Source organism: Nanorana parkeri, unplaced genomic scaffold (genome assembly GCF_000935625.1).
Source record: "Nanorana parkeri isolate BGI_ZX_2015 unplaced genomic scaffold, ASM93562v1 scaffold1067, whole genome shotgun sequence".
Taxonomy (NCBI): domain Eukaryota; kingdom Metazoa; phylum Chordata; class Amphibia; order Anura; family Dicroglossidae; genus Nanorana; species Nanorana parkeri.
In genome coordinates, this window is record NW_017307335.1 from 97,804 (window position 1) to 110,510 (window position 12,707).

Sequence of the window (12,707 nt, forward strand, 5' to 3'; positions counted from 1 at the left end):
TGCTTTGTTGCAGTTAGCAACAGTATACAGTGCTTCTGGCTATGGGGTGCGTGTGATCTTTTCCCCGTTACAGTGTTTGGTTATAGCAGCCAATTGCTAGGCCTAAGCACTGTCACCTGACTGACAGAGTGAAGTCACTGTTTCCCTGGTGGCACCAGCACCCTTGACACTAGCTGATACTAGGGCTGGCTTGATAGAAGCAGAAATAGCAAAGGAGCACTGGCAGAGGGGACCTTTACAGAGACAATGTCATTTTGCCCTAAATGAGACATAAATTAATGCATATAATACAATACTTCTGAAAAGCATATTCAGGTTAACATCACTGCACTGGAGCTAAAAAGTTGATTAAAAGCAAATCTGTATTGAGCGAATGTGTAGGCTGCCATTGCTGACCTCTCCTTCTAAAAATTCTGACTGGTTGTTATAAGTAATGACTAGGAACAAGCATGAAAATCAGGATATCTAACTTCATACGGAGTTGCTACATGCTTACTCCTGGTCAGTAAATCACAAAGTATTAAAGCCAGTGGTGTAAAGGCAACCAGCATTTTAATAAGTAGATCAGAAGTGGCATCATAGATCCTTCTCTCAGTACAGATCTCCCAGGAACTTCCAGATATGCGATAAATGTATTTCTGCACTCTTAACTTACATTTGACTTCAGGATTCCACAGGCTGGGCCTTTTCTTGGGGAATTGTAGTAGAAGAATCTGTCTGGATGGATGTTTTATGAATATCTTCCTGAATGCTGATAGGTGAGGGCTTGTTTTCTTCTTCCACATTAGATGTGGTTTTTGCTGATTCTTGGTCTACCAAATCAGTAGATGGAATAAAGACACACTCTTGGGTTGTTGGTTTATTTTCATCACCTGTTTCATTTCCTTTGGTTTGTGCTGAACTACTAAGAGTATCTATGGGATTGTGTACTGGTACAGGTTCTTGAACTTGGGAAACAAACTCATCTTCCTGATTCTGTCTTTCAGTGCTGACGCATTCATTATTATGAAATATTACTGTAACTTTTTCCACTGTCGTCTTACTTGTAATGCGCACAGTAGTGGTACTACTGCATTTAGTGTTATTGGTTTCTACAATAGTTTCTTCTGTTTGATGTTTTTCTTCAGTAGTTACACCTTGGCTGCTTGCATCCACCACAAAACAATTTGCTGCTGCTTCAATTGCAGCATCTACAATAGCCGCAGCCTTTTGAGAAACAGAGGCCACTAGAGTCTTACTCTCCTCTGGCTTTTCTGCATGGTCTTTTGATTGTAGATTAAGGTTGGGCTCTTCAGTAAGCTGTATGCAATCTGATGATGTTTCCATAGGTTTAACGGTCTCTGACAAAAGCTTTTCTTCCACTGCGGCAGCTGTAACTGCATCAGATGCTTTGCTAGCCTCTGAGAGTTTACATTCTGGAATGTCAGTCGTAATTATTTCCTCCTTTACTTCTTGAAACAGTGGTAACTGATCAACTGCATTATTTAGAGACCCAGAGTCCCCTTTATCTTCATCTTGTTCAACTTTAAATTCTCCCGACTCTTTTGTTTCCTCATCTGGAGCTTGTGAATTTTTAACATTGACAGGTTTGCTCGCAGTACCAGTACTTTCTAAATGATCATCCATAACAGTAATGACTCTCTCTGTGTCACTTACTAAGATGCATTCTTCAACTGGTTCACCCTTCTCTGTCTGCACATCAGAAACACATTCATGAACCTGCAATTGATCTGACACAACATCCTTCTTAGCCTTTTCTTCAGCTGATGTAGCTACACCTTCCTCAATCTGCCCCAGGTCTAATACCGGGAGTTTCCTTTGCACCGCAGCAAAAAAAGAGACATCTCCTTCAGCCTGTGCATCACTTGAAATAGAAACATCTTCATTAGCCTGCTCCTCAGCTGAAACAGGAACATTTTCTTTAGCCAACTCTTCTCCTTTAGCCTGCTCCTCAGCTATCACTTCTTTAGCCAGTCCTTCAACTAATCCAGGAGTACTTTCTTCAATTTCAATTTTATCTGACAAAGAAATGGCTTCTTTAGCCTGACCTTCAGCACATACAGGGGTACTTTCATCGACTTGCAGTTTGGTTGATACAGAAAAATCTTCAGTCTGTTCCGCAGGCAAAACAGGGGCAACTTCTTCAATCTTCACTTCACTTGACAAGGGAGTACACTCTTCCTTCTCTTCCTTGGAAACAGATTCACTTTCTTGGGCTTTAAACTCAGCGGACACAGGGACATCTTCAGCAGTCACCTCAGCTGACACAGGGCCATCTTGTTCAGCCTGGACTTCAGTAAGAAGAGATACATTTTCTTCAGCTAACAAAGGAGCACATTCCTCAGCCTGCACCTCATCTGTCACCTTAACATCTTCTGTAGCCTGCACCCCAGTAGGCACAAGCATAACTGCATCAGCCTGAACCTCAGAAGGCACAGGAAAACCTTCAGCAAAAGGCTCATTCAACACAGGAACACTTTCTTTAGCTTGAAACTCAGCCAGCAGATCTTCTTCAGATTGCATCTCAGCTGTCACAGTAACATCCCTTGCATCCTGAACTTCAGTTGGCACACACGCAGTTTCTTCAGTCTTAACCTCAGGGAGTACAAGAGCAGATTCTTCAGCCTGCACCTCAGATGGCGCAGGAGCAGGTTCATCCGCCTGCACCTCAGAAGGCACAGGAGCAGCTTCATCCGCCTGCACCTCAGAAGGCACAGGAGCAGCTTCATCCGCCTGCACCTCAGAAGGCACAGGAGCAGCTTCATCCGCCTGCACTTCAGAAGGCACAGGAGCAGCTTCATCCGCCTGCACCTCAGAAGGCACAGGAGCAGCTTCTTCAATCTTCATTTCAGATAGAACTGGAGCAGCTTCTTCAATCTGCACCTCAGGTTGCACAGGAACAAATTCTTTATCCTCTATCTCAGGTGGCACAGGAGCTTTTTCTTCAGCTTGCACCTCAGATGACACAGCAGCAGCTTTTTCAACCTGCACCTCATGTGGCAAAGGAACAGCTTCTACAACCTGTACCTCAGATGGCACAAGGACATCATCTTGAACCTGTACTGCAGATAGCACAGGATCAGCTTCCTTAACCTGCACCTCAGGGGGCACAGGAGCACTTTCTTCAGCTTGCATCTCATGTGACACCACATCACTTTCTTGAGCCTTCACCTCAGCTAGAACAGGAGCGTCTTCTTCTGTCTGTACCTCAGATGGCATAGCATCACTTTCTTCAGCCTCCAACTCAGCTAACACTGGATCACTTTCTTCTGTCTGTAGCTCAGGCGGCACAGGGGTGCCTTCTTTTGCTTTTACCTCAGGTGGCACAGGGGAACTTTCTTCAGCTTGCATCTCATGTGGCACAGCATCACTTTCTTGAGCCTTCACCTCAGCTAGCACAGGAGCGTCTTCTTTTGTCTGTACCTCAGATGACAGAGCATCACTTTCTTCACCCTTCAACTCAGCTGGCACTGGAGCACTTTCTTCTGTCTGTGCCTCAGGTTGCACAGTGTCACTTTCTTCAGCTTTTAACTCAGCTGGGACAGAAGAACTTTCTTCATCTTTCAGCTGAGATAGCACATATGCACCTTCTTTAGCTTGTTCCTCAGACAGCACCAGAACACTTTCTTCTTTAGCTTGCACCTCAAGAGCCACAGGAGCACATTCTTCAGCTTGCACCTCAGTTGCAACAAGAGAACTTTCTTCAGCTTGCATTTCAACTGTCAAAGGAGATTTTTTTTCAACTTCTACTTCATCTGCCACAGGGGCACTTTCTTGAGCTGTCACCTCAGTAGCCACTGCAACAACTTCTTCATTCTGCGCATCAAACACAAGTGACATGGGAGCAACATTTTTAGGTTGTAGCTCAGCTGATATAGGAGCAGATTCTTCAACATGCTTCACATCTAATGCAAGACCTGCATTTTCCTGCAGCTCAGATGAAATAATAAAACTTTCTTGAGCTTCTATTTCAGATGAGAGTGGGGCACTTACTTCAGTAGGCACTGATACACATTCTACAGATTGTATATTAAGTGACAAGGGGGTATTTTCATCAGCATGCAACTGGTCCCCAAATGAAATTTCAACATCTGCACCAGAGTTAACTGCAGTTGAAACATCAACAGGAGTTTCCTTCGCTGAAAGAGAAACAAAACTAGAAGCAAATTTCCCTATGTTTTTCTCACCACTGTCAAAAGATTCTTCTATCACTCGGACAACAGAATTTTGTAAATCTTCACCTAATTTCTCAAGGGCTGCATATGAAACAGGTTTGTCAGTGTTGTCTTCAGCTAATATGGAGGCAGCTTTTGTATCCTGGTCATAAGGAGAAACACAGAAACTTTCACTGGGCTTCTCTGGCATAGATTCATCTTCAGCAATGGTATTTGTTTGCTCCACAGTAGACTCACTAACTTTTTCCTCAGACTTAACAGTTTCAACTAAAGTTGGGATGCATTCAATCACTTTCTCTGTAACAGTAATGATAACTTTCTCAATGTGTTCTTCCACTACAGTGGAGGCAAGCTTTTGCTCCTCTACAAATTCAGCAAAAATGTCTTTAGTCAAAATAGTAGCCCTCTGTTCCATGTTTGTTTCCTGTAAATTATCCTCAATGATTGGTGAGACATTAACATTTTCTGAGTTTAGAACATCGAAGGAGAGTTTTGCACTTTCTGCAACAGCATGTAATATATGATCAGTGAGCTGCTTCTGTTCTTGCAGAGTTTGCACACTTGCATCATCTTCTGGCACCGGTGTAGCTTGCTCAGTAGACATAGCCGATTCACCTAATTGTGAAACAGCAGACAGCATTTCAGTAGTCTCTTCTGCGCATGATGTTTCTATTGCCTCTTCCAGAGCAGTCAAAGCTTCTGAAGTTAATTCAACTTCATTAAGTAAAGTACTTTGTGTTTCTGACATAACTTGTGAAACGGTGCTAAACACCACACTTTCTTCAACAGTAATTTCAGTTTTAATTTTTTCAATGGTTTCTTCCACTTCTTTTGCATGCTCAATAGTCTCAGTAACCTTTGCACTAATCCAGGATGGAGATCTTTCTTCAAGACTAGTGACTGCCCTTTCTCCCTCTATTAAAGTCACTGTAACTGCTTGAACAAGTTCATCACTGGATTTCTCAAGTGACTCTTTTTGCTCACCTGAAACATTAGCAGGACTTGATACTACAATAGACTTCTGGGCATTCAGTTTTTCTAGCTCAGCTGCATCAAACTCTGCCAAAGGAACTACTGCAGGTTCATCAGAGTCATCTTCAGCACTTTCATGTACTGGTTGATCAGCACTGGGGGGAGCCTGCTCCTGTTTGGCATCTGATCTTTTCTTCCTTCTCCCAGGCATTAACTTTTTAAACGATACCCAAGATTCTTCTTTGCTGCCTTCACCCTCTGAGGTAGACTGTTCTTGATTGGATACTACAACAGTTTCTTCAGGTTTATCTTCTGCTTTAGTTTTTGATTTTCGTCTGGGTGTAACTAGTCTTTTAAAAGATTGCCAAGTAGATACTCCATCTCCTTCTGTAGGGCTACTAGCCTGATCTGGTGATGGGCTTTCTTGAACTTGTTGCTCTTGTGAACTTGTGATGGGACTTTCAGATTCAGGTTCTTTAGTTTGTACTGTTTCTCCATCATTTTTCTTGCATTCCTCCTGAGATTTCTGAATTTCCTCCTCATCTGAATCTGATGTTTTTCTGGCTCGTTTTTTTGAAGAGCCAACACATATTAAGGCATCCCATGAAACTGAACTGTCAGCTTTCTTTTTATTTTCTTCTGTGCTTTTTTCAAGCTTTTGTTCTTCACTGGTTTCTTTGGTTTCTTCCTGATTTTCAATGGAACCCCCACTATCCGTAGAGGACATAGTTGAGGTTTTTACTTTTTCAACCTCCTCCTCCTTATCACTTTCAGATGATCTCTTTGGGCGTCGTTTTGGTGTGACAAGCTTTTTAAAAGAGGCCCATGGTGTAATCCCATCTTTTTTTCTTTCGCCATCAGATGTTGCTCCTTCACCTTCTACATCTGCTGCTTGTGGTTCTTCCTCTACTGGTTTCTCTGTTGGTGAAGTCTCTGCTGACTCATCAGGAGAGGAGGGTGAGCTATCTTCACCATCTACGTCTGCAGCCTCTGGTGACTCTGATGAAGCAGGTGCAGTTTCTGCTGTCATGTCCACCTTAGCATCATGGTCTTTCTTTACTTTTCCTTTCTTTCCTGAAAGCTTCCTTAGCCCGGAACTGCTGAAAAGCTTTTTTAAAGGACTGGCTTGAGCTTTAACTTTCTCTTGAGAGGATAACAGTTCAGCTTCTGTTGTAATTGCTTCTTGGCCTTTTTCCAGGTCAGCACTTTCAGTACTGGACTGCAACTCAGACTGCTGGCTTGCAGGTACTTCTGTTTCGGGTGCTACCTCTGACTCTGATTCATTTGTTACTTCAACAGATGGTGGACATAGTTCTTCTGTTATTTGTTTCTCAGATTGAATTTCCAAGCCATCAGTTTCAGCCTTTACTTCATTTGAGACACTTAATGCAGATGTAACAATTTCAGTTACACTTTCTTTTTCTTCTGTTACCTGCACTATACCCTCATCTGTTTTCACAGTCTCTTCTGATTCTTGGTCTTCTGGTTGGGCACATGGTGCTTTCTCTGCTTTGGTTTCTTGTGGAGAGATCTGAGACTCTTCCTCATTAGAGGACTTTGGTTCGTCACTTGCAGATTTACTTGATTCTTCTGGTACTGGCTTTTCTTCAATAGTTTCTGTTACAGATTCACCCTCCTCTTTTACAGCCTCTGGTGTGTCAGTCTTTTCTTGTTCTTCACCTTTGATGTGTTTCTCTACTTCTTGAGGGTCTTCTTCCTTTGATTTTCTGAAACTTGTCTTTTTCCTCAGTCCTGCCCATCCTTGTGTAAAAAATCTCCTAAAAGGGGAAGAGGTTTCAGAGACAACTGTGTTTGTTGGAGACTCTGGAGACTTTTTATCTTTTTCCACTTCTGGTTCTTCTATTTTCTTTTGTGCCTCTGTTAGTTCATCCTTTTGTGCCTCCTCAGGTACTTCAGCTGGACTTTCTACAGCCTGTGGAGCCCCATTTGGACTTTCTGCTTGCTGAACATCATCTTTGGTTTCCTGCTGTGTCTTGCCTTCAGCTTCAGCATCAATATGCTCTTCACTGGTTGTGCCATTGACTTCAGCTTCATCTTTTTTCACAGTTAAAAGTTGTACAGGTTCTGATTTTTCAGTCTTCTCTTTTTTTACTGTGAATTTAAATCCAACGAATTTAAACACTTTTTTGAACCCCACTTCATTGGATTGGCTTTCATTTGATTCTTCTGGAGACTCTTTTTCTTCAGACACTGGTGTTGTATCATTAATTTCGGATATCTCGGCTTGGCCATCTTCCTTTGTGTTCTCTTTTGAAGCGGAATCACTAGGAGCGACCTCCATATTTTCCTCCTGTTCTCCATTCATTGTCACTTTGGCAGGCTCGGTCTGCTCAACTACAAATTGAAAAAGAAAGCTGTTAGTATTCATCTTCACATATACTGTGTGTTCACAAAATAGAGATACTTTAAAATTATCTGCTATTACATTTGTTCACACCAGAAGTATGTGCACATGCATGCTTGTTTTTAGACAGCACACAAAAAAAATTATGATTTAAACACTATAAAAAAAAATCATCATTAATATATTAAGTGATATGCAAGTTTTAAAAAAAAAATCTTGAGTTTACACTCCATGTTTAAGTGGTTATTACAGAAATGAAATCACCCATTGTATTTAAAACCTATCTCCACAGACTTAAGCAGAAATAGAATTAACCAAACTTGCAGCATGCAGTTAAAAAAAATGAATAAGAAGAATATATTAGCCAGCAAAAAAAAAAAGAAGTTACATGATCTATGGTCTTTTAGGACCTTTAACCCCCTTCGTGACGGGAGACGTACACTGTACGTGCAGCCACAAAGGGACCAAATGACTCGTCACGTACACTGTACGTGACAAGTTATTTGCTGCTTTAGAGGGCTGTTAACCGCTGGGAATCAGCTTTTAACATTCATTAATGGATGCCCTTACTACAGAGGCATTCATTAATGAAAGGGTTAACCTTTTTCAGACACCCGATACCTTAATATCGGGTGTCCGAGAGACAGAAGCAGAGGGACACACATGCCGGCAAAAGCTCTCTCAATCTATACTGGCTTTTTTTTTTTTTTCTTTCACCAATAGGTACATAATGTATCTATTGGTGAAAGGAGAATGTTTCAGTTTGCTGATCGTTGTTGCAACAATCAGAAAACCTTTAGTGACAGCTGAATCCTGAACTGCTGCAGGATCAGTGTAACTAACTTATTATTGGCTGTTCTGAAGCAGCCTGATAATAACCAGCCTGCTTGATAAATTAATAAATAATACATTTATTAATTTATCAAGCAGTGAGATTAATTCACAATGACTGCTTGATATAATTAAATAAATAACATTTTTAAGTTTAAAAAAAGTGAAGTGTAAAAAAAAAAAAAAATGTGTTAAAAAAAATAAAAATAAGGGACAAATAAATGAATGTATTGCATTTTTTTTTTATCTGTGCTGGTTTTGTAAAAAAAATACTACTAATCAAAACTGGGAAAAAAGTGTTTTTTTAACTTTTTTTAATATTTTATTTGTCCTAAGTGAGGCGTTAGACACACATATGTGATATAAATATATAGCCCTATCTAACCTCTAAAAAACAATATAGAATATGTGTGGGTGCACTTTGTAAGAAAGTATATTACCGACGTGGAAGAATCACACAAAAATGTCAAAAGTGTGTCAGTCATTTACGAACAGAAACGAAAAACAAGCTCAGTCATGAAGGGGTTAAAAGTAGTAATTGGATCAAAAGAGGGAATGAGAAAATGTATGTACATAATAGCTCTGTCCTTTTAGTGTTAAAACATACAGACCCTTAAAACCAATATTTGTTAGGATCACAGAACTAAAATATGATTTTAAAAAACTGTGGTAAAACACAGTATTATACATGAAAGGGAATCAATGTACTTTAAAACAGTTATACCATATGAGTAGTTTTTGTAAATATAAAAAGACGTATGTATGTATGTATGTATGTATGTATGTATGTATGTATATATATATATATATATATATATATATATATATATATATATATATATATATATATATATATATATATATATATATATATATATATATATATATATATATATATATATATACACACACAATGTACTGTATTTTCTTGGGATGATAAATGCACTTTAGCTAATAAAACACTAGATGGCAGTTTAATCACAGTTTACTTTAGCAGAGCACTACAGTATGTCGTTTTTTTTTTTTAAATGGGGAAAGTAAGCAACAAAAAGCAACAGAAAATGGACCCTAAAGAGGGCAAACTGACACGTCATTTTAAATCTAGACCTTAATGTATAGTGTGGATTGTTTTTGTTTTCAGATATATTAACAATATTGTAATAAACTGAAAGAAGCTGCATTTTAAAAACGTAATGTCAATTACCAATTTAGATTTTTAAAGAGTCCATATTGCTGAACAGACTCATCCTGCCATTGTCATTTTCATCATTATTATTAAACTTCACAAACATGGGACATATGATTTATTTTACTGTCAACTTTGGTGAACTACCAAATCTATGCTGAACTAGTTGTGCTTATAGTCACGTATTTGTTATACAGTAATGTGCTTTATAGTTATATGCGAATGTGCCTGGGTTTGACTCACAGACCATTCGTCAAGCTCATCATAAATATCAGAAGTTGTGCAATTGAATCCAATCTCAAGTCAAATGGAGGTCAATCTAAATTCTGGCAGTTCTCAAAGCGAATAGGCAATGTACTTTAAAACAACGGGCATGGATAGTTGAACATTGTCATGAGGGGCAAAAAAAATTTAGGCAGTGAGAGGGTCCTCCTTATTATGCCATTTCATGGGCGACATAACATTCCTGCCAGACCTTAAAGGTCTGGTATTCTTTCAGAGGGGGAACTGCACACTTTAAAAAGGAGAACTACGAGGTGAGTGCTTTTCACTCACCTCATAGTTTTAGCCAACCTGTGACAATGAGACTGTCACAGGTCGGCTCAGTAGATCGGGAGGTGAGCGAACACATACCGGAGGTTCGCTCACCACTCGATCCTGTCATGGCTCTCTGCCGTGACAGGGGAGGGGCTGGATTCCCCCCGCTCCGATCCGCAAGGGCTGACTGGCGGAACGGACAGGGGAGGGTACAGCTGGCTCTGCCTCTAGATAGGCAGAGCCAGCTGTCAGTCACGCAGCTGGGCGGATCCAGACATAATTGTCGGGATCCGCTTCAGCTGCGGCGTCTCAGTATACCGCGAGCAGTAGATCACGGTATACTACGGCTTCTCAGTATACCGCGAGCTGCAGCTCGCGGTATACTGAGCCTAGGGTGACGGGAGGACGCTAATTTGTGTCCTCCCGTTACCCTAAGGAGAACTATGGGGAAAAGACTTAACCCCATAGTTCTCCTTTAAGAGTACCCAAAAAAATGTCTGATTTTAAAAATTTCAATTTTGCTGCAGCAGGTTCTATACATCCTACAGATCCGCCACTTTACAGGCAGGTTAAGGGGATCCCCCAGGCACGATATTTAAAAGAATTTTTCATTTTTATTTCTAGCCTTCAAGTGATGTTAAAATCACTGCTCCTGTAAAAACTGTATTTTTTTTGTTTGTTTTTTTCATTGATTCCTGTCCCCCAGGGCAATACCCAGACCCCCATACACCTTTTATGGCCAATAACTTGCATATACGCACTCTTAAACGGGACAATCATTTTCGAAAGTTCTACCCCATTGCCTTGCATTAGGTTCGAGTACGTATTCAAACTTTTCGGCTGTTCGGGTATTCGAATACGAACCGAACACGGGGGTGTTCTGCCCATCACTAGTCATAAGATTACTTTTGTTCGCCATTTTTCTAAATGGCAAAGGACTAGAGTTCAGTTTGAATTCCTGGTTGACCTGAAGCTCATTCCTAGTGCTATGCAATATTTAAAAGCAAGTGTCAGGGATATCATTAGGCACATAGAAATCTTCAGCAGAAAATGAATATTAATCTTTGCTTTATCTTTGGCACTCTGTGTTTGGCTTCTATAACTGTCCTAGCCTGCAAATTATAGACCCAGAGTGTAGTCTAGGGTGTGGCGACATACACAAGTAAAAATGTTTGGTTTTCTCTGGTTCCCTGTTGGAAAGATTTTCCATGACATTTTGTTCTGATAGGGAGATTTCCACTAATTTCCTAATAGGGACAGACAGTTTCCCATCACTTTGAAATTGTACAGAGAAGCTCCAAGGGCCAGCTGCATAGACTCTTTTAAAAGGTAAGAAATGTGTTTTTAAAATTATTAGAGATGCTGTGCAATTAGGAACACAAAACATATAGAGGGGTTTTCTCCAAGTTGTCTGCAAACATGGAAATACAATTTAATCTAATCATTTGACTATAGCAACCAGACCCTTCCACTTAGACCATCAAAGCAATATCTTTAAACTAAGTACTGTGTCATTCAGTGGGCACCTATAGAACTGGAGCATGTAAAGCTGCCCACACACCTTACAATTTATCTGTAGATTTTCTGTGGTCAGATGGAAAAAGTGCAACAGATTGGCCCAGGTGGAGATTACTTCATACACAGTTAAGTGTAGATGGAGGAATCTGTTGCACCTTTTCCATCTGACCATAGAAAATCTGCAGATAAATTGTAAGGTGTGTGGGCAGCTTAAGGCTCTACAATGAAAGCTCAGAGGAATCCAGAGATAATACACACCATCAAGCCAACAAACATGTTTAGTTGCATCTTGGTAATCTACCCTAAATGCAGCCAGCATTGCACACCAGCGGTGTTGCTCTAAGTCCTCATTCACACACAATGCAAGAGCAAAATTGTATATTGCGTATATACGTGTACATGCGCGTATGTACGTGCGTACATGCATGCACTATATGCAATCCCAGAATGCATCATTCGTAAATGAAATTTTAATGAACTGTATACGTGCGCTAACACGCGCATATGCACGTAAAGTACACAGACATACGCTGCCCGGACGCATCTCAGTTCCATTCTGTGTTTGCGCATTTTTACGCTGTGCAAATATATAGCTCCATACGCAGCTATGTGTATGGGCCTATTTATTTGCATATGCTGCATATGGTACAATACGCGCATATATGCGCGGCAGTGTGAATGAGGCCCAATACTTGCTGCATGCGCTAACATTTATTAAAAAACTGTAAAGGCAGTGTGTGCTCCTGGGAAATGTAAGTACTCCTATGCATTTTGACACCAAAACAATTGTAGCAAAAACGACTGATATCACAAGCTGGACAATGTTTATTCCCGAAGTCAAAACATGCTGTAAACACACTCAGGCTCCTCCAACTCCAACATGTCTCACCAAACGGCTTATTCATAGAGATGGAAAGATTACAAAGACAACATTTAAATAATTCCATTTCCCCTAGTCACATATGTAACTGATGAATAGCCTCTTCTCCCTGTCTCTTGTTAACCCCTTCTCTATCAATGCAGGCAAATGCATGTAAATAAACAAACAATCACCCTCTATTCATCCTTCCTTAGTCCACCATGTGGTCCCATGGGGGGGAGGGGGTAATAAGAGTAAAAGGGT

The 12,707-nt window shown here is 40.5% G+C and overlaps 1 protein-coding gene across 1 annotated transcript in view; it reads right to left on the reverse strand.

Moving 5' to 3' along the window:
• The window catches only part of AKAP12 (A-kinase anchoring protein 12), a 28,149-nt gene that overhangs the window by 2,861 nt on the left and 12,581 nt on the right, over positions 1-12,707 (reverse strand). The window contains exon 2 of the mRNA XM_018567579.1: positions 656-7,502. Coding sequence (XP_018423081.1) covers positions 664-7,502 — 6,839 coding nt within the window. The 3' untranslated portion in view covers positions 656-663. The remainder of the gene's footprint in view (positions 1-655; positions 7,503-12,707) is intronic.